Source organism: Salvelinus alpinus, chromosome 35 (genome assembly GCF_045679555.1).
Source record: "Salvelinus alpinus chromosome 35, SLU_Salpinus.1, whole genome shotgun sequence".
NCBI lineage: Eukaryota > Metazoa > Chordata > Actinopteri > Salmoniformes > Salmonidae > Salvelinus > Salvelinus alpinus.
The window spans coordinates 21,939,606-21,963,017 of NC_092120.1; the positions used below are offsets into that span (position 1 = coordinate 21,939,606).

A 23,412-nucleotide genomic window follows, 5' to 3' on the forward strand; every position below is an offset into this window, starting at 1 on the left:
TTTTGTGCCCAAAAGAAATGCATGGTAAATAATGTAGTGTCATTTTGGAGTCACTTTTATTGAAAAAAAAAAAAAAAAAAAAAGAATAGACGGATTATCCTGAAGGAATCGTGAACAATGATGAGTGAGAAAGTTAGACGCACAAATATCCTACCTACCCCCAAGCCATTTTTTGGGGGTAAGATATTTGTGCGTCTGTAACTTTGTCACTCATCATTATTCACGATTCATTCAGGATTATCCATAATCATGGTAGCACTTCTGCATGATTCATGCAGAAGTGTTTCGAAACATATTATATTCTTATTTACAATAAAAGTGACCCCCCCCCCCGCTAAAAAACACACATTTCAACACAGGCATGTTAGTCAGAGTCACTATTTAATCTGGACAGGTCATCAATAACTCAGACATTCCATTGGAATGATTAGTCACAAGTCTTTTTACATGGTCTGGCATTACAGCAGCTATCAGGGTCATGTTCAGTAGGACCAAATTGAAGAAACCTTTTCAAAACGTATAACGGAATGATCGTTCTTTAAGGTGAATGCTCCACTCGGAGGTGTGCACCAGCTGAACTTGGGCAATGGAACTTGGTTTTCCATTATGTGCGCCTTGAACACAGCTCTGCCCGAGTAGATCTCCTGTGAGACCGCCGTATTGGGATGATGGATGAGGGCATTGGCTTCACTCAAATGAGTCTGACAGATAAGTAACTGTACTCTAGTGTTCCGGTGTTTCTTCTGCTGATCCTCCCTCTAGGAAAGACGAGTGGATCCATGGCTCTTGACCTCTGACATTACAGCCTCATGTACGCCACCTGTAAAGAATTCAGACAGATAGCGTTAGATCTCTAAAGTGGAACAATAAGATACAGTATTACTTTTCTCACCTGTACATGTACATTCAGATACACAGCCAGAAAAAAAGATATATCTTCATTACGTACAATGAAACTGACTTACGATGAGTATACTGTATGGATTGTGTTAAAACAAAAAGGGAAAAAACAGTGACATTTAGGTAAACAATGTGTTCAGATGAAATGTGGATATTTTGTCGGCTCGTGGCACATCCCTGTCCTCTCTTACATGGTCAGATGGAAGACATAACAGTGCAGGTCTTGCACATACACGCACACATTAAAACTCAAAGCCATCTCCTAGTCCTGGTTGTTTGCCTGGAAGAGGGTCACAGCTCTGCCCGAGTAGATCTCCTGTGAGACCGCTGTATTGGGATGATGGATGAGGGCATCGGCTTCACTCAAGGCTCCCCCCCGAAACTCATGACTCAGCCTGCGCACCGCATCAACACTCATTAACACAAATGATAACAAATTAGTCTGTGACGGCAGATTAAGCCCAAAGGTGAACGTGCTACAAAATAGCTAAGCCCCCCAAAAGAAAAATACAAGAAAAAAACAAAGCAAGAAACAAGCTACTATTTATTCCCTTTGACTGAAGAGAGTGAACCTCAACCTCTAACGTTAACGCTTTCAAGTATGTACCTTTGAACCAGCTGCTGTCGTTGATGGTTGCAATCAGGGATGCAAACTGGCGAGGACCCAAAAAGGTGACCTTTTTTTTTGTCGCACTGAAACATGCAACAACAAACAAATCCCCGCCAGGGAGAAACGCAGGTTTTAACTAATTAAAACAAAGAATATGATCTGCATGATCAGTCTCCGTGTGTAAAATAAAAAAAGTGGTTCATGTGAACCTAACCCATAGCTAAAAAAAAAATGTAAAGAAAGCAATCCAATGTTATTTTTTGCCTAGACTTTACTGCAAATGACACTCAAGTCTTGAGAAGAAAAAAACAACACACTAATATTGCAGGTAGCCTTAATAATAGAACGCTTGTGACCACACACACAAATATTGCACTTGCGGGAAAAAACACAAAAACCCCCCCATCTTAAGTAGAAATAGAATGAAACAAACAGGCATTCTATTATTGCTCTATTATAGTGGCCACTATAGACATCGATCAAGTCAACAAGGCTACATGTGTGCAAAAATAACATTCACGGAGTAAAAACAATTATAATCCCCCACTCACTTACACACGTGTTACTGTCAAGTTCAACACAACAAAAACTATCTTTGGGCTACACTGCATATTATTACATTGTACACTTTCTGCCTGTGGACATCTGTTCTACAATGTGCCAGCAAAAGTGAGAAAGAGGGAAAGTGTGTGGTGTTCCTGTCACCTCTATAGCGGCATCCAGTTTAAACCAGGCCCAGCTCCAGCTACACTTGATCCCTGAATCCACTTGTTTAATAAGCAACGGCTCATTTTCACCTAACTCTCTCATTCTGAAAATTAACCACATACTGTAGAGGGAAAACATTAGTTAACAGATAGTGGTAAGTTCGTTAACATTTCACACAGATTGCCAGGGTCCAGTAAGCAACTAACGCGTTTATGCAAAATAAATGTAAACATGCATGTTATTCAACTATTGCACCCACACTGCTCACGTGCGCCAACGAGCGTCTGCATTGCCAAGCGCTAAAATAGAAGTCAGTTCTATTTGTGACGCTGAACGCAGTGCAAGTCCTGCCTCTCCATCTCCTCATTGGTTTATAGAAGCAGATACCCACGTGCCATCTCCTCATTGGTTATACCCACATGGGTGATTGAAAGATGAACTGAGTTTGGTCATCGTTGTGGTAACTATGAAAGTTAGATGCCAATCGCCATATAAAACTCCAAAGAAGAAAAAGCCTGGAAGGAGGAGAGATAACTAGAAATGACTCGGTTGACCGTTTTATGTGTGGATTAATTGTCGGATTAGAGGACCTTGTGCATTTCAGGTAAAATAACAACTGAACGTTTATATTCCAGGACAAATGTGCTAGCAATAGCAAGCTCGCTGAATCGGACAAATTAGCTAGCAACTGCAAGCTAGCTAAATTGCCATAAATGTTTAATGCTTTTCGACCTCTCCCCAGATGAATATAATTGGTTTAGTTTGTTTTGATATTTCAACCTGTGTGTCGTGATCGCGTTTGGTGTGGGGGGACAAAATCAATTTGCAAGCTGCCGGTTTGGGTACGGTGTTATTCGTTATCATTCAGGGGACGCGTAACTGACAAGCTGCCTTTCCAGAGCGCGCGCTGATGTTGTAACTAGTAACTTGGTTGTCTCTCCTTTCTTAGTAAATTGGTTGTCTCTCTTTTCTTCAGTCGCGTGCTGCGCTGCATTCTGTTGTTATGTGAACGATTGGCTGAGCCTTGGATACAGCCAGTATTGCTCCAAACGCACATCACTCGATCGCTTACAGCCAGTAGTGATCCACCCACCCCCCCAAAACTTTTCTCATCGGATCTACACAAACCACCTAGGTCACCTATTTCGGATTCAAAACAGCGAATTCCACTGAACGGTGACTCGTTTGCATCCCTGTGCAATAGCGCCTAGTGGCAGACTTGGTAGTTTACTCCTGCAAACTTATATTTTGTTTTAAGTGTTTATGTGCATTCTAAAATAACAAACTTTGTTTTTTATATTGAACACATCTGGTTTTTCTTTCTTAAAATCAACAACGTTAAATTAGTTAACATATTTGACGACTTCTAGCTAATAATTTGGATTCAAATACCAGCTCAGATCCTTAGATCTCTTCTTATCTCATATCTACTGCGCCAAAGGCTGGACCAAAAGATACAGAAAATGGCAGCAACTATCGCTCACTACACCCAAGGATTCCTCAGAAGTTTATGAACATTTTAAACAACCCTGTGCAGGGAGCTGAGAGAACAATCTTATGCAACACGGGATCCTCCGGAAAAACTGCAGACGGCGAAGACGACGGGGCGGTAGGAGACTAATGAACAAACTTAAATCTTGTGTGTGCACTCGCAATGCGAACAGTAGATCATGCACACCGGATGTGGATGATAAAGGACAAGGGCCAGTTCTGCAGGTTTCACCTCAGGCAACTTCCAAAGTTATTCAACTGAGGCTTTTAAATGCATCCATAAACAACAAAGGCTGACTAATGAATGACATCACTGATAGAGGTCAAGACATTCACTGTGAAGTCTACTCCAGTACCAGCTGTCTCATCTTTTGAATGCATGGCTTTCAAAATCCCTGGCTCTGTATCAGTACTTGCTGTGCCGATTTTATCGGCCTCCTAAACTCAACTGACTTTCTTGTGGAACTATCTGTGGCTCAATACAACACATCCCTTGGCCTCCATACTGGATGAAGTTGCTCCTTTGAAAACCCACCTGGTGTCTTTCTCCAAATCTTCTCCCTGGTACACTGAGGAGCTACGCTCTCTCAAAGCAACGGGCTATCGTCTAGAACGACAGTATCGGAAAACTGGGCTAAAAGGTGCCTGCGCAGATGTTTGAGTAACATCAGCAAGAACAAAAACAGACCACAAATGCAGCTCGGACAATCTACCTCTCCCAACTGTTCAGGACCGGCAGTGGTAACTCCCGGGTGCTGTTCTTTACTGTGAGCAAGCTCCTCCAACCTGTCAACAATTCTGCTACCTCAGCCTCCCCCAGAACAGTGCAACAAATACCTGTGCTGCTTCCAAAGCAAAATTGAAAACCTCAAAACACCATCCTGTCCTCTCCGGCCCCTGTAGTTGATCTACGCTCCGAGTCAAGGTCCTTCACCACAGTCGCTGCAGCTGATGTAAGCTGATTAAAACAACGAGGCCGACCACTTGCTCACTTGACCCTATTCCCACCTCCCTTGTAAACACCTGCTTACCTGCTCTGGAGCCTCTCTTCATAGAAATTATCAACAAGTCCCTCTTCACTGGATGTGTCCCTCAGCTCAAAATGGTTTGCAGTCACACCAGTACTTAAAAGGCCTGAAAATGACACTAACAACCTCCAGAAATACAGGCCTATTTCCAACCTGCCCTTCCTGAGTAAGCTCCTTCCTCGAATGTGCTGTTTCTAACCAACTCCAAAACCACCTGGCCACTCACAACCTACTTGAGCCCTTCCAGTTGGGTTTCAGAGATAGACACAGCACCAAGACTGGTGGCCCTTACCGGGGCAATGACCTCCTCATGAATGCTAACTCTTGAGGCTGCCATCATCCTCATACTCGACACAGTCAGCCACACCTTCCTGCTGGACTGCATGGAGAAGCACCTGGGCCTGTCAGAACCTGAACAGTGTCTCTCTCTCACTGCTCGCTACCAGTTTGTAGCCATCGGTCCTAGTAGGTGAGACAGTTGTGGTCCAACAGGGTGTCCCCCTCAAGGCTTGGTTCTGGGGCCACTATTGTTTTGCATCTACATGCTGCCACTGAGAAACATCTTGAGGAAACACGGACTGGGCTTTCACTTCTATGCTGACAACACTCGGCTGTATGTCTCCACAAACACTGACAATGCACTCCTGGTCAGCTGCCTGCAGGACATCAAAGCGTGGATGCAGTTTAGTTTCCTGCAGAACCTCTTAAGGATTAGCCCCTTTTTTCAATTTTCACCTAAAATGACATACCCAAATCTAACTGCCTGTAGCTCAGGCCCTGAAGCAAGGATATGCATATTCTTGGTACCATTTGAAAGGAAACACTGACATTTATGGAAATGTGAAAGGAATGTAGTAGAATATAACACAATAGATCTGGTAAAAGACAATAGGAAAAAAATAAGTTTTGGTATTTTTTTTGTACAATCTTTGAAATGCAAGAGAAAGGCCATAATGTATTATTCCAACCCAGGTGCAATTTAGATATTGGCCACTAGATGGCATCAGCGTATGTCTAAAGTTTTAGACTTATCCAATGAACCATTGCATTTATGTTCAAAATGTATCAAGACTGCCCAAATGTGCCTAATTTGTTTATTAATAACTTTTCATGTTCAAAATTGTGTACTCTCCTCAAACAATAGCATGGTATTATTTCACTGTAATAGCTACTGTAAATTGGACAGTGCAGTCCAGTCCAAATTTTCTTGTCACTTACAACCTCACGCTAATCGCATTAGCCTACGTTAGCTCAACCGTCCTGTGGAAGGGACACCGATACCGAATAAGTATTTTTAGACACAGTATTGTCTTGATTGGCACTCGCATCATCATTGACTAAATCAGCAGCTACAGCCTTAATATTGATGGTGTCAAGGTCCTACCCGCCAGTGAAGTTCACAACCTGGGTGTGACATTTAAGTCAGCTCTCGTTTGAAGCCCACATCAAGAGTGTGACCAAAGTCTCATTTTTCCATCTTTGGAACATTGCCAGGTTACGACCCACACTATCAAAACCTGCAGCTGAGCGACTCATCCACGGTTTTATTTCATTTTAAAAACACCCCTTTTGTTGCCGTATCTGCCAAGTGCCTAAACAGGCTACAATATGTCCAGAACTGTGCTGAACGTGTCCTCACCCACACCTCCCCCCGTGAGCAATTCAATCCAGCGCTATTCAACTTCCACTGGCTCCACATACAGTGGGGCAAAAAAGTATTTAGTCAGCCACCAATTGTGCAAGTTCTCCCACTTAAAAAGATGAGAGAGGCCTGTAATTTTCATCATAGGTACACTTCAACTATGACAGACAAAATGAGAAACAAAATCCAGAAAATCACATTGTAGGATTTTTTATGAATTTGCAAATTATGGTGGAAAATAAGTATTTGGTCAATAACAAAGGTTTCTCAATACTTTGTTATATACCCTTTGTTGGCAATGACAGAGGTCAAACGTTTTCTGTAAGTCTTCACAAGGTTTTCACACACTGTTGCTGGTATTTTGGCCCATTCCTCCATGCAGATCTCCTCTAGAGCAGTGATGTTTTGGGGCTGTTGCTGGGCAACACGGACTTTCAACTCCCTCCAAAGATTTTCTATGGGGTTGAGATCTGGAGACTGGCTAGGCCACTCCAGGACCTTGAAATGCTTCTTACGAAGCCACTCCTGCCCGGGCGGTGTGTTTGGGATCATTGTCATGCTGAAAGACCCAGCCACGTTTCATCTTCAATGCCCTTGCTGATGGAAGGAGGTTTTCACTCAAAATCTCTGGTGGCTGACTAAATACTTTTTTGCCCCACTGTATGCTCACGCATCAACTACAAAATCCTGTTTCACACCTACCAACCTATCCTAAACTCTGGACACAAGTACCTGTCTGACCTTGTTCTATCCCCCTGCCTCACAAGCACCCTTCGCTCCTCCAGGTCCGTCTTCCTTCAGCAGCAAACTAAAAACTATAGGTGACAGGGCTCCGCGGCTGTGGAAAACACTATTAGGGTAGAGTCTCTTCCAGACATAATTAGTGCAGTGTCTCTGTCCTCTTTTAAAAACACAGCTCAAGACCGTGCTGCTCACAAAAGCTTTCAAGGACCTCTGCTAATTCTGTTCTCGTGTCCTCCGGACCTGATGATCCCTGTATATAGCCTTGTTTCTTGTCTACGTTCTGGTTTTTGGATTGTTTTTATTATTTAAAAGAAAATGCCAGCTTGGGTGTGAGAAAAACACTTTATATTAAATGAATTATTATTGACACAAGGTCCTGCTACATTCCAGGAATAGTTGTGATATGCTAATGTCCTACCCACGGGCGAAACAGTTTCTCATCACAGCTTCGTCGTGAGCTCACGGCAGTTACAAATTCTAATAATGGAAATACAATTTCAGCACGCCTCCTTTAAAAACATCTACTCTCCTAGGGATATTATTATTATATATATATATATATTATTATTATTATTTTTTATTTTTTTTTTTAGATATGAGAGAAACACTTCTTTCAGTACCGGGAGATTGCATTTGCCAGTACAGTTTATTTTCTTTCCATCACTGTACTATGGCTCTTTTGTCAGAGGTAGTAGTATTCACAGCGGGGTGTTAATCTGTCAGCATTAAAAGGGCTGATACGACTAGAGAAGAGAAGTGTCAGAACCTATAGGCTCAGCTTTGGTGCTCAGTTATCACAACACTCAACATCTTGGCGAGGTAACAGAGGGAATATTATTTACTCCACTTGACGAGAAAAATAACTGAGGGGGGGGAAAAAACACAAATGACATGTGTGAATGGGAACTGGCTGCTGAAGTGAAAGCTGTTTGCCTACACTGAAACGGTGTTCTGTAGGGAATAAGGCTTTTTCTGAAAGTGTGATGTAAGCTACTGACTGAGGGAGGTTTCCGATTCTGACTGAGGAGTGCCACAGCAACTGACCGAGTCATCTAAATGACGGGGACCAGCCACACTGACTGAGTGTCACAAGTCTTTCAGTCTAATACAATACAGTGCGGGTTAGCAGAGAATCCTTCTTCCGACGAATCCCATTTTTCATGCATTCCCTTACACGCGCCTGAGGGAGGTATCTGAGGGAGGCAAATCATTTCAACAATACGCCACAGTGCAAGACATCGTCAGGGTGAGACTTGATATAGATAACATTTTTCCAGCATGGTGCCCCTTACCTTTTTCTGTCCAGTTTTATCTTCCAGTGTGCCTCTCTGTGTGGGAGATTAATGAGCTGGCAGGCAGGGGGGGGGGGGGGGGGGGGGTTCTGTGGCAGGGGTGGCACGCTGTACTGGAAGTACTTTACACCCCATTACACCGCAGCACAGCTCAGAGGTGGAACACAACATCCCAGACAACACACCATTCCTCCTCCAATAATGAGAGGCTAGATCTGGTTAGAAGGGCTAACACAATAGACTGGCACTGGAAGGCCCACTCACCATTTCACATGCCCACACACACACTATTAGGGCTACATTATCAATTTGGGAGTTTTCAGCCCTCATCTGCTGTAACTCTATCTGACGATGTGATCGCATTACTCTCTGGTACTACTAGGCCTACAGCAGAGCAGTGAATCCATCTCTCCAGTGGAGGCATTTAAATGACTAAATCAGACACTCTTCATCACTCCCCTTAGTCCCTCTTGTCTCTTCCCCCATTTTAGTGACATGCAGTCTAAAGTACCCCCGTCCTAAAACAAGTCCCTTTTCAGCAATAGCATAATCACTCACGGTCAGGACAAGACATTGATATCCTCGATTTCCAGACTTTCCAGCCGAGTGATGAACGGGACTTGGGAATATGGTAACATGAGGAGAGTATGGCATCGCAACTGTAGACAATTGATGTTTTTTTTTAGACTAAAAAGACTTATTGCAACATCTGAATGTACAGAATGACTAACTCTTAACACCCTACAAGCCTATCAGACTGAAATATGACAAACTGAAGATAAATGGAAAAAGTAAGGGTAGAAGTTCTCTCCCCTCCCTCTAAGTGGAATTGATAGCTTCTGCCAGAGTCAAAATGAGTTCCTCCTCCCCTGTACAGACCCAGAGGGCAAGTAACAGAGTTTTGTGAAAGGGGGAAGGAACACAAAATATGAGATTGCAGAGCGTGGGAGAGAGAGAGAGAGAGAGAGAGAGAGAGAGCACTTAAATATAATAAGCAGTCCCGTAGAGGTTTGGTGACATAGTAGCGGTGGGAAGTGAAAACAGTAAGTAGTAAGCATTTTAATCAAAGGACACAGAGCCATGATAACTATATAATGAGACAGGAGCCAGTGGCCTCATTTTCAGCCACGTTAAATATGCAGGAGCTCAAATGTTTGTTTACATTCTTTTTTCAAATGTTAGGCTACTTCAACTTCTCAAACTATACATCCGTGCTCTCAGGTGAGTGCTGCTGTGACAGGTAAAGAGGCAGGGATGAGACAATGGTGGTAATTACTGTGCAACTGTCTGGAAAGTCTCTGGAGAGTCCCCGGGGAAGTCAGCCAAGTTTACAACTCCTAGTCTTGCCTAGGTGCAAGAAAACTCTCCCTTTTTGCACTGTAGAGGAAACTGTTGTTGTGGGCACTAAAACGTTAGACAGCCCAGCAGTATTGGTGGTGCTCCAGCATCTTCTAAGAATAGTTAGTCACAAAATCCCTCTGAACCTCTTTTCGAAAATGTGCTTTAAAAAAACAAAAAATGGTCGCAACGATGGTCGCTACTAGGTAGAGGCTGTAAATAATGGATATCACCAATCAAACAGTGTCACGTTCATCCTGCCAAGGGGAGAAGCTCTACCTACATTACTTAGAGGCCCTCTTACCTGGTAGGAGTTCATGGAATGCAGCGACGGAGGGAGACAGGAAGTACAGGCTGTCAGCACCGACAACAGCTCCTGGCATGTGGTCAGGGGCAGTTCTAGGGGGTGGACACCGATGTCCTTCTCCCAGGTGTCTACAACACTGGACACGCACAGAGATAAGGGATAGCGAGAGAAAGAAAAAATAATGAGACCGAGAGAAAGACACGAAGAAAGAGAGAAAATGTACAACAATGCATCAGTCAGAGTAATACATAAAAAGTCAAATATCTCTCCGAGGTTCACATCTTCTAGGCAAGGGGACATAAATCCCAGTTTGAAGCATTACGATGTTAATCAAATAATTATAATCTATCACTGGGTAATGTTGAACAGTGAGAGTTTGAAAGGGATGGAGGAATGAGAAAGTGAGGGAAAGATTGATTCCCTGTCACAGGTCGTGGAAGCGATCCAGGTTTTTTCATTACATTTGGCCATCTGTGCAGTGACTCTGTGACAGCCTCTTAAGTTAAAATGCCGATAAGTCCTTAGTATAGAAAGTAACACTCACTTAGTATACAGTGAATGCAACTGCTTGTACAGTAAAGACAATCCTAACATGCAGCGCTGATCATAACACTTCAACGGTCACCCAAGCCTGTAGTGTTTATGAACCATTGCCCAAAAAGAAATAAATGGGCCAAAACAGGGAGGGACTAACCTGAACTTGTCCAATAAGAAACCCTCGTATTCGTTGCAAAATGTTTTGCTACGGTTTGTACTAATGAAAACACCGCTGGTAGTAAATTTGATTAGCTCTGCAGCCGTCAACTCCACACTAATCAAGTCATCGCCCTCGGTGACAGTCACAATTCAATTAAAGCAGAGGCTCACCGATTCTCCCGCCAATTAGAGACACGTTACTGGCGTGCACCTCCCAACAAACACAACGTCGCCTCCAGTGCGTTCAACCAAGACAGACGGTGCTCCGTGACTTACACGGCTGACTGAATTAAAACAGAGTCAGGGATGAATGTTGCGTATGTGACAGTATGTAGGCCTAGAGGAAACAGATGTTTCTCTAACACTTCCCCACCTTCATACAAGCTGTGTCAGCCAACAGCCACGTTGTTTTATCCCAAAATGTTGGAGGAGCGATCCGGGTTTAAGCTCGTGTCGGTCAGGGCTCTCCAACCCAGTTCCTGGGAGAGCTCGCCTGTAGGTTTTCGCTCCAACCCCAGTTGTAACTAACCCGATTTAGCTCATCACCCAGCTAATTATCAACCCGTGCGCTAGATTAGGGTTGGAGCGAAAACCTACAGGACAGTAGCTCTCCAGGAAGACGGTTGGAGAGCCTTGGCGTAGGGTATTTGTGTATTCAAATCCCAGCCTGGAGTTCCAGAGTACTGCAGGCTCTCGGTTCTTACCTAATATTTAATTCTACCCACCTGGTGTCCCAGGTCTAAATCAGTCCCTGATTAGACGGGAAGAATGAATGAAATGAAAAACAGCAGTGGAACTAGCTTCGAGGTCCAGATTTGAATACCCCTGAGCTAGTGTCACACTTAAAACAGCAGGCAATTTCCCATCCTACACGCAGTCAACAGCAGTGGTGTGCTGAGCTACACTGAACTGTAGTGTCGTGCAGAGAGGAGTCCTCTCCTTTCATCCACAGTTTGTTCATTACAGCTCTGCTGCCAGTCTGCTGGAGGGGCTGTCACATTATACGAAGCAAAACAAGACTAAGGTGAAGCGGGAGAGGAAGAAGGAAATCATAACAGCAGTGAAGAATCCTGCGGGGAACTCAGCATGGAGGAACACGGAGCACCCACCACATCTATCCGTGACTCATTTCTGTTCTCAGTTGCAAAACACTATTTTTTTATAAAAATAATACCAATAGTACAAATCCCCATTATAATCAAATATCCTGAACAAACTGCACTGAAAGCCCCCCCAACTAAAAATAAATAAATCATACTCTTTCAGAAATGCAGCAGGAAATGGGTATGTAGGCTGTCTTACTCCTGGTGTGTGCTGGCAGAGGGAGAACAGGGGAGATAGAGGACTTTGACGGCGCTGCCAGCCTTAGTGGGTGATTGATGCTCAGAACACTGGCGGTGGCCGGGAGAGGTGACGGCATCACCTCTGACAGCCGATGACGGAGTGGCAGAGGACGAGGCAATGAGGGAGTCGCTGTTCAGGAGCCAGAGCTGAGGATCAGAAGAAGTTATTTAACACTTCACACCCTCTCTGTTAAAGCCACACACACACCGTCTCGGTCTCACATATTTCACACACACACACACACACACACACACACCTCTTACCAATATGAAGGCTTTTCCATCTGAGGCCTGGATAGAGAAACGAAACATGCTCTGCGAGGAGGACAGCTCCACCAGTCTGGCAGCTATGGTCTGTTCCAGGAACAGTGACCTGTGGACGAGTAGGGCATGGTTGACCCTCGATAAGAATTCTACCTAGCCGTGTCTAAAATAATATTCTACGTCGCTCACTGGCATTGTAGTAGCAAAAGGTAATATATTGCCATCTGCATAATGAAAAACTATAGATTTACATTGATTTGCACTTTGAGAAGCGGAGTATCCGTACGATGGTGAGTATCCACAGATGTTACAGCAATATGCGCCGGTCCGAGAGGCAGCAGCATAGTTACCTGTCTAGAGAGGTATCGAACTGGCCGTCTCCCACACTGGGTCTCACTGTCACCTCTGTGATGTAGAGTTTCAAGGTCCCTGCAACATTTACAGAAACTGTTACTATTGAGCCAACCCTCACGCAGACAGAACCTGACCTGGGTGTCTTTTCTAATGCAATGCAACTTCCTTATGGGTTCAAGTCCCGGGGTAGATGACACACGTGGGAATTGAACTGGCAAACGAAGGGCTGCTGGTCTCATGCCATTCACTGCCTTTGAGCAAGGAAGTTAAGCCCTATAATTGCTCCGGTAGTGCCGCTCTAAGGCAGACGCCGTGCTGCTCCCAACCAGTGTGTGTTTGTGTCTATATGACGTTGGGTATTATGACAGCAAATCAATCAATTCCTGTTGAAAAAAATTGACCATATACAGTTTCTATTCTATAAAGACTGTTGTGTACCTGGTGCCACAGCCTCTCCCAGGCCGGCTGTACAGCTCTTACAGGAGACAAGTGTACGCCTGCGGTTGGGTTTCTACAAAAAGAACAGAAAAACACACAATAAAGCTAAAAAGACAAGAACACACAGTTCTAATTTAAGTTCTTCCAAAACGGGAATCGATAACCACAATCAAACAACCTAAAAAGAGGAGAGAGCAATGGGCAGGCATAATTCTTCTCCTCGTCCCTCTTTCCACTTCCCATCCACTCAACCACAGCCACACTAAAAGGCCCAGGCTGAGCCACAGATAGTGACTAATAGATGGAGAGTGAAATCAATCCCACCCCAGATAGTGATGGGGAGAGAGAGCGAGAGAGAGAGAGAGGAGAGAGAGAGAGAGAGAGAGCGAGAGGCAGAGAGAGAGAGAGCGAGAGGCAGAGAGAGAGAGAGCGAGAGGCAGAGAGAGAGAGAGAGAGAGAGAGGCAGAGAGAGAGAGAGAGAGAGAGGCAGAGAGAGAGAGAAAAAAGCTTGGCTTCAAACACCAGGCCTGGCTGTAGGCTCGGGTTAAAGTGGCTCACGATGTGTGTTGATGTGCTGCCTGTCTGCCCGCCTCCTCAAGTTTCCTCTCTAAAAAAGGGAGTGCTGCTAGCTGCTGCTGCTGCTGCTAGTGAAGTAGAGTGTGTCCATCTCCTCCTGCCAGTCTCAGGCCCAGTGGGATGTGGGTATAGAGATAGTCTCACACTAACAAGGTGCCTGAAGCACATACACGGCTGATGTAACTACAGTACACTTCCCTACAAACACGAGGGGAACTTTTGAAAATGACCAATGTTTTAGCTTTACTTTTCGGTAAGTATACAGCACATCGGGGAGAGAGTGAGAGCGAGGTGAAACGCCAAAATCCTAAATGATGTATCTAACGAACGTCAACGTGACGATCAAGGCATTGACCTTCTGCCACAGAGGTTCCTTCCTCCCTTGCCTCCTCTCACCGGTGTGTCCTGATTTTGACCATCGGCCATTTTGTTGGTGATGGGGCTGAGCTCCTGGGTGAGAGTCTCCTCACAGCCTCTATCCCGGGGCACAAGGAGGTGCGTGTCGCCCAGGAAACAGTCCTCCGCTCGGGGCAGCAGCTTCAGGTTGGCAAAGGGGTCCGGATGGCAGCACCAGTCATCCACCAGGGAGCTCCAGTTGCCGTTGGGGAGAGGGAGCACTCGCTTGAACACCCTGAGGAAAATCAATGACATTACTATACAACGGAGACTATTTGTACTGTGACGAAATGAATCGATAACGTCAATCAAAAACCTATTTGCATGAATCAATCAAAAAGATATTTGCATTAACAGGGAAGGCTGGGCAACATTCCAGTTCTACCCATTTTCCATGACAATGTCACAAACGTATGTATTCACTAAGTTTTGGCAGGTGTGTGTGTGGGCGTGCATGTATCCACCTATCCAATGTCAACATGACATTGGGAGATGAGACAGAGCACAGCATTGTCCTCTAGCTCAAAATAGCCATCCATCTCCCTCACCGAACCCATCTTCTCCACTACTATGAGCGGCACCCACTTCCTGTGTCTGATCGGAGGACGTAAATGAACCAACTTCCTCCCTGTGGTCATCTCACCTCTCCTCCAGCACCCTGGTCCCACAGGACTGGCAGTGGAAGCAATAACTCTCTCCGACCTGCAGCCTCTCCAACACACTCCCCAGGGCCTCTGTTAGGAGAGAGTAGCCACAGAGCACATGAACAACTCTATCGGCGGAGAAGAGCTTCACCTAGAGACGGAGCAAAAGTCGATAAACACCGGGGTGGCGGCGGACTGGCGGTGGTGAAAGAAGCTTGGAAGAAAGTTGCCAATCAATCTGTTTTTGATTAGATTCGTCAGTGAATACCACCCCAGCGGTCCTTGTGTCGTGTCGGCCGGGCCGGCTCCCTCTCAGCTGGAGAGAGGCCGTTGGGTGGGGCGCTAAATTACTCCCTCACACCATAAAAACACACAGAGTGAACGCGGACAGAGAGATGAAGGCCTGGGGTATTAGGGGTCTGGGCCCATATCCACAAAGCATTTCAGAGAAGGAGTGCTCAAAAACAGATTCATTGCCAGCTTTCTTCCAAGCTGCTTTCACCTCCGCCAGTCCGCCACCATCCCAGTGTTTATTGAATTTTCCCCCTTAGATCAGATATCTTTGTGGATATGGGCCCTGTTCTCTCTGGGAGAGAAACATGGGGGGGGAATCTCCTCCGGTTCCCAGGTCAGTGCAGTGACTCTACAGTTAATATAAGCAAGACCTGATGAGTGAGACAAAGTAAACCTGGGATGTATTCATTTGACACCAAACGGAAGAAAACAGACTGACTACCTGAACCAATGAGAGACTCTAGTTCTGTTTTCCGTTCCCTGAACAGTAGCACCAAAACATGCACTCAGTTCTTTCTCAGGGAAGATGGTAGAGTATTACTCCACGAAAATCAGGTTGCAGCTGATTCAGGTCAAAGATTCACATTGTCTGTATATCTATCAGTGGGTGTAGTTTTAGGCACCAGACATGACGGGCCAATTACTGAGCTCATGACTCAGTCCTTTATAGATCAGTACTGTGTGGGCTGATCAGGCTACAGAGAGCACACAGGAGGACTCCTCCACTGCCTGTTTGAGGGAACGCTTCAAAGCCACAGAGTAACTGACTCAAGCCAGATGAGAATATATTATATAAATCAGCCATAAATAAGAAATGATGTACTGATACTGTTCTGTCTTACCTGAAGTGGAGATGGTAATTAGGCTATGATATGTGAGAAACAAACATTTACATGGGAGTAATTCTGTCTCTGTTTGTTGTGTGTGTGTGTGTGTGCACACATTTCTTTTTGAGTGTGTCCATGCAGCTAGCCTCACCATTACCTGTGTCATCTGTGTGCTGGTCCACTTTGAGGCGCATTCTGAAGTGTATCTCATCTCCTCTTTCAGGTGCCTCCCTGCAGGAGCCCTCCACGAGGCTGACCCCTGCTGGCAGCTCCACGATTAGCAGGCCCCGAGGAGTCCGGATGTGGAGGGACGAATCTCCTCCTGTAACCCTCACCTCTGCATAGCTCTTCGCCACATCTCTCCTGAGGGACAGACAGGCAGACATGGTGTTAAGCAACATGTCATATTTTGATATGGACAGGTAAACCTGGTAACAAAACATATACAATTGGATGAATGATTCAGCATAATGGCAGGCCTCTGCGCAATGGCCGAGACACAAATGAGACTGCGTTCCTTGACAAGTGGATGACAAACAAGTGAATGGTAGATGTGTGTGTGAGACAGTACTAAAGTCATTTATCATAACCTTCCAACTTGTCCTTATCCCCCTCTACCTCCTGCCTGTTGCTGTCTCAGCTCAAAGTAGAAGTCTAATGAGTTAGAGGAAAATCTGCAGAGAGAGGATGCCCTCTGATGGAAGAAGGGCAAAGGAAAACAGCTGTAGGCCAACTGAAGAGATAGAGGGAGAGATAAATAAAGAGATATATTGTGTGTGTGTGTGTGTGTGTGAAAGAAAAATGAAGAAAAAAAGAATGGTGTGTAGGGGAAAGTGCGTGTACAATGTTTGGCTAACACAGAATTTTTTTCTCTCTTGCAGTGACAGCCCTGATGCACTCATGCACAGAAGATATGTTGCCCTCTGCTCAATCTCTGGGTTCGATGCAATTATTTTCACTGGCCATGCAACGCATCTCTGTCCATGCTTGACACAAGTGCTGTCCCCCAGGGAGAAAAACATTACCCAGCGAAGACCGCTTTTAAAATCACAACTTGGGTCGGCTGCGTTGAATTCTCTCACTTCCAACCGAGTGGAGGAAGCAACAACAAACAGGAAGGAACTACAACCAGGAACCATAGAAGCAACAACAAACAACTGGAAGGAACTACAACCAGGAACCATAGTAGCAACAACAAACAACTGGAAGGAACTACAACCAGGAACCATAGTAGCAACAACAAACAACTGGATGGAACTACAACCAGGAACCATAGAAGCAACAACAAACAACTGGAAGGAACTACAACCAGGAACCATAGAAGCAACAACAAAAAACTGGAAGGAACTACAACCAGGAACCATAGTAGTAGCCTGTCACACCAGACAATACACAAGCGATTGGTAAAACAAGAGTCTCTAAACAGTAAACCTGCTCTTTTTAACAAGATATTATCTAACTATAGAACAATTAGGCAATGCAGCAAAGCACAGACCAGGCTATAGGCCTAACCTACAGAATCCCACACCAATGTTTACAAGTAACAAATGTAGAGGCTCCCGAAGGATCCAACACCTGGACATGATTCTATTTATGGTGCATTTTCATTCAGGATTTAGCCAAGTGTTTAACCCGAAAGGCTTAGACTTCTCTATTTCCTTCTACACGGGACAGCACCCGTGTCTCACTAGGCCATGACTAGACCTGCTCTCACTTGGGGGAAAAGCCAGGCCACTGGAACTTTTCAGACTACATTTACATAACAATGGCTAACTGTGAACTTTAACAACTTCTCACAAATAAACTGTTTTAATTACCTATGCAAAGGATATTGATTCTGTTCTTTTTTATTTATTTAACTAGGCAGGGTCAGTTAAGAACAAATTCTTATTTACAATGACGACCTACACTGGCCAAACCCGGACGTCGCTAGGCCAACTGTGTGCCGCCCTATGGGACTCCCAATCACGGCCGGTTGTGATACAGCCTGGATTCAAACCAGGGTGTCTGTAGTGACGCCTCAAGCACTGAGATGCAGTGCCTTAGACCACTGTTCCACTTGGGAGCCAGAAGAGTGAGAAGAGTGTACAGTTATTTTCAGAGATGGAAAGATTCATTAGGGCAGTTTCAAATAAGTAGACTTAACATGGATTTAAGCCAACATTTTTTCCCCTCCAATTTATGTCAACCTATCTCAAGTCTGAATAGGGTCCTAATGCTGCTTTTGTTATAGTGGAAAAGCAGCAGAGCCCTATTAAAACAAAACATTATGACTCATGTCAATGTTTTATGGACTCAAGTCCATGTTAAGTCTGACTCACTGCCACAGCTGGAATGGCCCATTTATTTTGATATTAAAAAAAAAAAAAAGTTAATGAAAATGTTAATTTCCTACTCCACAACACCACCTGGTGTCAAAATATAGCATTACATCCATGAGAACATGTTGGCCCAATAGATGCATAAACATCAGCGAAGCTCAACAGGTAGGCTATAGGCCTAAGGTGTGTGCAGAGAATATCTGAATCGCTTTCATTTGCTAGACTAAATATCATCAGCACTCACTTCAATTTTGCTAATATTTCCCAGGCTAATTGTAACCAAATATCCAATCGGAGATTCACTGAAAACAAAAATGGTTCATTGACTCATTTATCAAGAGGAGTTCCCATGCGTGTCTCAAAACAGCGCAATGACGCTGTCTCAATCAAAACGGTGCTGGTATTATCAATTGACCACATACGGCAATTGCTTTACATTTATTATAGACAGTGGTGTAGTGCAATATATTTTAGGTTGCCTAACGGAGCACAATTTTGTGTTACGTCTTTCTGAATAAAAGTTGGCAACGGCATGAAGCCTATTGTATAAAAATCATTTTAGAATATACATACAATGCATCATCCAAATTACAATATTATACCGCGTAGGCAATCACAGTATGTAAGTGGCTTAAGGAAAATGCTATATTTTATAAATCCTAAAACACCAATTACTATAAATTAGGCCATCATCGCTGTTCGTTCGTGAATGATAATCCTTCACGTTGTACATGTTAAACGTCCATGCTGCATGCATGCCAACCATTTAATCCCAATCCGTTTCATGGGAATATGCATTTCGATCTTCTAGGATGACTAACCGGCCTAACTACTATTTCATCGAATTGTCTAGCAGATGGAGTTAAACACAGCCACAGCATTAGAACAAAAATGCAAACAACTTCAGCACAATCATCTTAAAACTGACATTTAAAAAATTACGAGGTGTTTTTGGTATAACAGGAGCCGGACATTATCTATGCTATTATATTCGGTTTGTCATGTAGAATACTATTTTGCGAGACATATCACCACCACGAGAAGTGGCGGAGCGACGCTACGAACCAGCAGCACTACACCCCTGACTATAAGGGTTGGATGACTTCGGGAGTTATACGTAACCACGACTCTATGAACTAAGCGGCGCATTCAGTTGACTAACAGTAGTACAATTGTTTTACACCATTGCAGCAGCGCAAAAGATTCGTGGTTGACCCAAAATCATACAGGTCATGGTTAAATCCCTGATGTAGGGCTCGGAGTTGATGTTATAAATGTAGGCTAAGTGTCACAAGTGTGTGGTCCTTCAGATGTTAAATACCTTCATATGCGTCTGTTCTGCGCAGTTTGTTCACGGCAGGAACGCACCCTCTACCCTGTCCTGCTAGCACAACTAGCCGACATTAGCTAAGACTAGATACCTAGCTAGTGGTAGCTAACTATTTCGCAAATAATTACCAGAGAACAAGAAGACCACTTTGCAACCGCTTCCTTAGTTCGAGAAACACTCCAGCTCCTTTGGCATTTTCGCCCATGGTGTGTGTCTTTTTCTTCTATTACTCGCAATAGCTAGCTGGCTAACCTTATTTAACAACGAAGACACGTGCAGTTTACTTTTTGCTCTAACAGAGATAACGGAGTCCAAAGCGAAATGGCTTCGTACATCTGATTGTCAGTATGGCGAATTAAAGTCATTTGTAGCAGTAAAAAGTCATTCGCGTATCAATGTAAAACAGAGAAGACTGTGGCATATATTTCACTAGTTATCAACACGAGCCGGAACATTTCTACCGCCAAGAGGGATTGCAGTCGGACAAATGAAGTAGACGTGCCGCAATCTGCAATGCAGTCTGGGACAACTGTAAACGGGATTGTTTGGCTTTGTGAACCTGAACGTAGGGCAGGTGTGGTTTTGATGTTGGTTTGTTTTTCAATCAAAGACAAAGACATCTCTATCTTAAAATATGTAGGATACACTTATTATTTAACCCGTGAGCGTTGTATGCTTACATGACAAGTGACACGGTTTAACCGAGTCGACGCCGGGGGCCCGGCAGCAACAACATCATCAATAATACGGACATAGCTATCAAGGATACATTCGCACTGAGCCAATTAGCGAAGGCAGAATTGTTTTTTAATTCGTCAAGCGGGAGACATAATTTAGTGACAGTGGTTTACAAATATCCTTCTAACGGTAAGCATTTATCGTCGACCTTCGCGACCGATAAATAACAGACAGTCGTTGCTATGCTAGTTTTGGGACACATCGGGAGTTAGTCAGGCTGTAACGTTACATCTAAGCTACTTGGTACTATTGTAGCCACATGGGTGTTGTAACCCTGCCTTGACTGAGTTAGCAAGCTAGCACATTTACATGGAGGGCAGGTTTCGGTATTGTTGACCACGCATTACTTATGACGATAGGTGATGTCATTCATGTTTGGTTGCGAGTTAAGTCAGATGCCTTGATAAGTGTTTAACGTTGTTAGCTTTAGAAATTAATATTTTTTTTGGTATCCATCTTTTTAAATAGGTGACTTGCTAGCTAGTTTGATCACGCGTTTTATAATTTGCATGTCATATTGTTCTTGTCAGTATATCTAGTTGGTGTGTCGTTATACAATTAGGCTGTCTCTTGCCAAATATTTCAACTCTTGACAACTAGCTACAGATCCATCTAGCTGCAACAACAAAGGCCAGGGCTGTCATTTAGTTTCCTGTGTCGCCCACCCCACCAAGAACACATTTCATTGTGAGGCACTGGGCAGGGCTGTCATGTGATGCATGTACTGTACCACGCAGGTCTGTCCCTTCCTTGATTACCAGGTGGGAGGAGTTTAGGTTTCTGCCTTGGATAAAAATTCCATGAAAAATCTGTTTTTGGTGAAAGGATGGCATTGTATTTGTACTCCCTATATAGGCATGTTATTTTTACTCCTCATTTTTATTTGCTGTTCACTGTGCCACTATTTATATATTATTATTATTTGTTTTATCTTTAACTCTGCTTTGTTGGAACTAAGCATTTCACTGTTAGTCTACACCTGTTGTCTACGAAGTGTGTGACAAATAAAATGCGATTTGATTGTAGTTGGAACCCAACCCTCTCATGTACATCTCTCTGTTCAGCTCTCTTTGTTCACTTGACTTCTATATTGTCTGTTGAAGCACATCTATCTACCTCTCCCATCCCTAAGGCATCTGTTTCACTAAGACATGTCTGGAAGAAGACACCAATGATTTAGCACTATCTTCACATACCAACATTAACCTTATCAAATTCTTGTAATCTGTCAGACTTTGCTCCTAATAAACATTTGTCATTTCTACATAACTGGTCAATAACCAGCTCCATCTGTGCACCATCATCAACCCATGTGCTTCTCCTCTGTAACTCTCATTCTGACAGATTGACTGGCACTGGCCTGCACATTAAGGACACATGTAGTTTGAGACTAATGCTTCCATATGTAAAGTTCTGTTTAATCACTCACTATGACTCAGAGTAACGATATCCCCCCCTTACTCATTCACTCCAGGTGTGATGTGTGTATGTGAGCCTGGTGTTGGCAAGTAGCAGAATAACCACCCAGGAGGATGAATGCAGAGGAAGTGGAGCTGCTCAGTGACTCCAAGTACAGGAATTATGTGGCGGCGGTGGACAAAGCCCTCAAGAATTTTGAGTACTCCAGCGAATGGGCAGACCTCATCTCTGCACTGGGCAAACTCAACAAGGTAACGACTACAAACATTTACATGTTTGGATATTTCACATATGTACATTTTGGGTTGGAATGGATACACAATGAACACATCAGCAATTAAACCGGATCTGCATAGTCTCTAATGCACGAAATGCATTTTTTTCCCCCGCCAGCTATTGTGGAAAGATGTAGATTGGCCTCTGGTACCCCACGTCTGATGTTTGAATCTGTTTCTCAGGTATTGCAAAGCAATGCCAAGTACCAGGTGGTGCCCAAGAAGCTGACGATAGGCAAGCGTCTGGCTCAATGCCTCCACCCAGCTCTGCCCAGCGGGGTGCACCGCAAGGCCCTGGAGACCTACGAGATCATCTTCAAGATCATAGGGCCCAAGAGGCTGGCCAAAGACCTCTTCCTCTACAGGTACCGACTAGGCTACGGGATGTCAACACTTGTTCAGGACAGTAGTAGTAGTAGTAGAGAAGTACAGTAGCTTTATTGTAACTGGCAAACATGTCATAAACTGAATTTGAACTAGCAAAGTAAGTAAATAAGCCTTGTCCAAGCCAGAATCGTCCATAGGGCAGGAGCCTGTTTCTCCTGTTTTTATAGTGTGAGTCAAGTACACCCCCTGAACAGAACGCTAGTCTATCGCAGGGCCTTACCCTCAATCCATCTCCTTTGAACTAGTAAGAGAATAAAAATAATGCATGTGGATTTTGTTCAATAGTTATTTTTCTTCAGTTGACCTATCAACCCTATAATTTCCCCTTTACTCTATTACACCACCGCCTAAAACCTGTCCCCTGCTTTCTGTTTCAGCTCTGGGCTGTTCCCTCTACTCTCCAATGCTGCTATGTCTGTGAAGCCGGTGCTGCTGGGCCTGTATGAGACCTACTACCTGCCCCTGGGAAAGACCCTCAAACCTGGCCTGCAGGGGCTGCTGACTGGGGTACTACCGGGCCTGGAGGAGGGCTCTGAATACTATGATAGGTAAGAGATGGAGGGCCGGAGAAGAGAAATGGATGTCATTGAATGAAGTGAATTGCTAATTACTAGAACAAAAATAATAATATATCCAGTCAGAATCAACCTTAGTAACAATTCAATCATCTGGGATTCAATTGTCTTGTCAATGTATGCAACCTAAATTCATTTATTTCAATTCAATGCAATCCTCTCCAGGACCAACACGTTGCTGGAGAAGGTGGCTGCGGCGGTGGAGCAGTCGGCCTTCTACAGTGCTCTGTGGGGCAGCATCCTGACCAGCCCCGCCGTGCGTCTGCCCGGGGTCACTTTTGTTCTGCTGCACCTCAACCGCAAACTCTCCATGGAGGACCAGCTCTACGTCATGGGCAGCGACATCGAGCTCATGGTACATGAAAAGAAGAATCGTTTTCAGACACCCTTATCTTTTTCCTTTATCCCAACCCCCCAAGTTATACACACACACACAAACACACACACACACACACACACACACACACACACACAC

General features: G+C 44.3%; 2 protein-coding genes across 13 annotated transcripts in view; one reads left to right on the plus strand and one right to left on the minus strand.

Moving 5' to 3' along the window:
* Nucleotides 1-362: 362 nt before the first annotated feature.
* LOC139564617 (E3 ubiquitin-protein ligase E3D-like) lies at nt 363-19,809 on the minus strand. 3 transcript variants are annotated; one of them, XM_071384304.1, is made up of 10 exons: nt 19,672-19,809; nt 16,050-16,255; nt 14,771-14,861; nt 14,128-14,362; nt 13,156-13,228; nt 12,714-12,792; nt 12,364-12,472; nt 12,059-12,246; nt 10,058-10,196; nt 363-820 (listed from the first exon to the last, which is right to left on the minus strand). In XM_071384304.1, the coding sequence occupies exons 1-10, from the start codon at nt 19,746-19,748 to the stop codon at nt 800-802; spliced, it is 1,218 nt and encodes a 405-aa protein (XP_071240405.1). In that variant the 5' UTR covers nt 19,749-19,809; the 3' UTR covers nt 363-799. The 3 variants fall into 3 exon arrangements, with proteins under 3 accessions (XP_071240405.1, XP_071240404.1, XP_071240406.1); XM_071384303.1 differs by having other exon boundaries at nt 16,044-16,255; XM_071384305.1 differs by lacking the exon at nt 19,672-19,809 and adding an exon at nt 19,535-19,661 and having other exon boundaries at nt 16,044-16,255.
* Nucleotides 19,810-19,990: 181 nt separating this feature from the next.
* Nucleotides 19,991-23,412, plus strand: part of LOC139564616 (protein DOP1A-like) — a 39,319-nt gene continuing 35,897 nt past the window's right edge. For 6 of the 10 annotated variants that reach the window (XM_071384295.1, XM_071384297.1, XM_071384300.1 and 3 more), the window contains exons 1-5: nt 20,086-20,410; nt 21,756-21,951; nt 22,159-22,340; nt 22,740-22,910; nt 23,103-23,292. In XM_071384295.1, coding sequence (XP_071240396.1) covers nt 21,814-21,951; nt 22,159-22,340; nt 22,740-22,910; nt 23,103-23,292 — 681 coding nt within the window. In that variant the 5' untranslated portion in view covers nt 20,086-20,410; nt 21,756-21,813. Of the gene's footprint in view, nt 20,411-21,755; nt 21,952-22,158; nt 22,341-22,739; nt 22,911-23,102; nt 23,293-23,412 lie in introns of all 10 variants that reach the window. The other 4 variants (XR_011672790.1, XR_011672791.1, XM_071384296.1 and 1 more) reach the window with 3 other exon arrangements.

Bases quoted from the DNA above. Each gene is read 5' to 3' on its own strand.
- LOC139564617 (XM_071384303.1), bottom strand. From the start codon at position 19,748: ATGGGCGAAAATGCCAAAGGAGCTGGAGTGTTTCTCGAACTAAGGAAG. The intron at 16,256-19,671 runs GTAATTATTTGC...TCTGTCCCTCAG, and splicing joins AGTGGTCTTCTTGTTCTCTG to GAGAGATGTGGCGAAGAGCT. The intron at 10,197-12,058 runs GTAAGACAGCCT...GTGCGTGTCCAG, and splicing joins TCTGCCAGCACACACCAGGA to TGTTGTAGACACCTGGGAGA.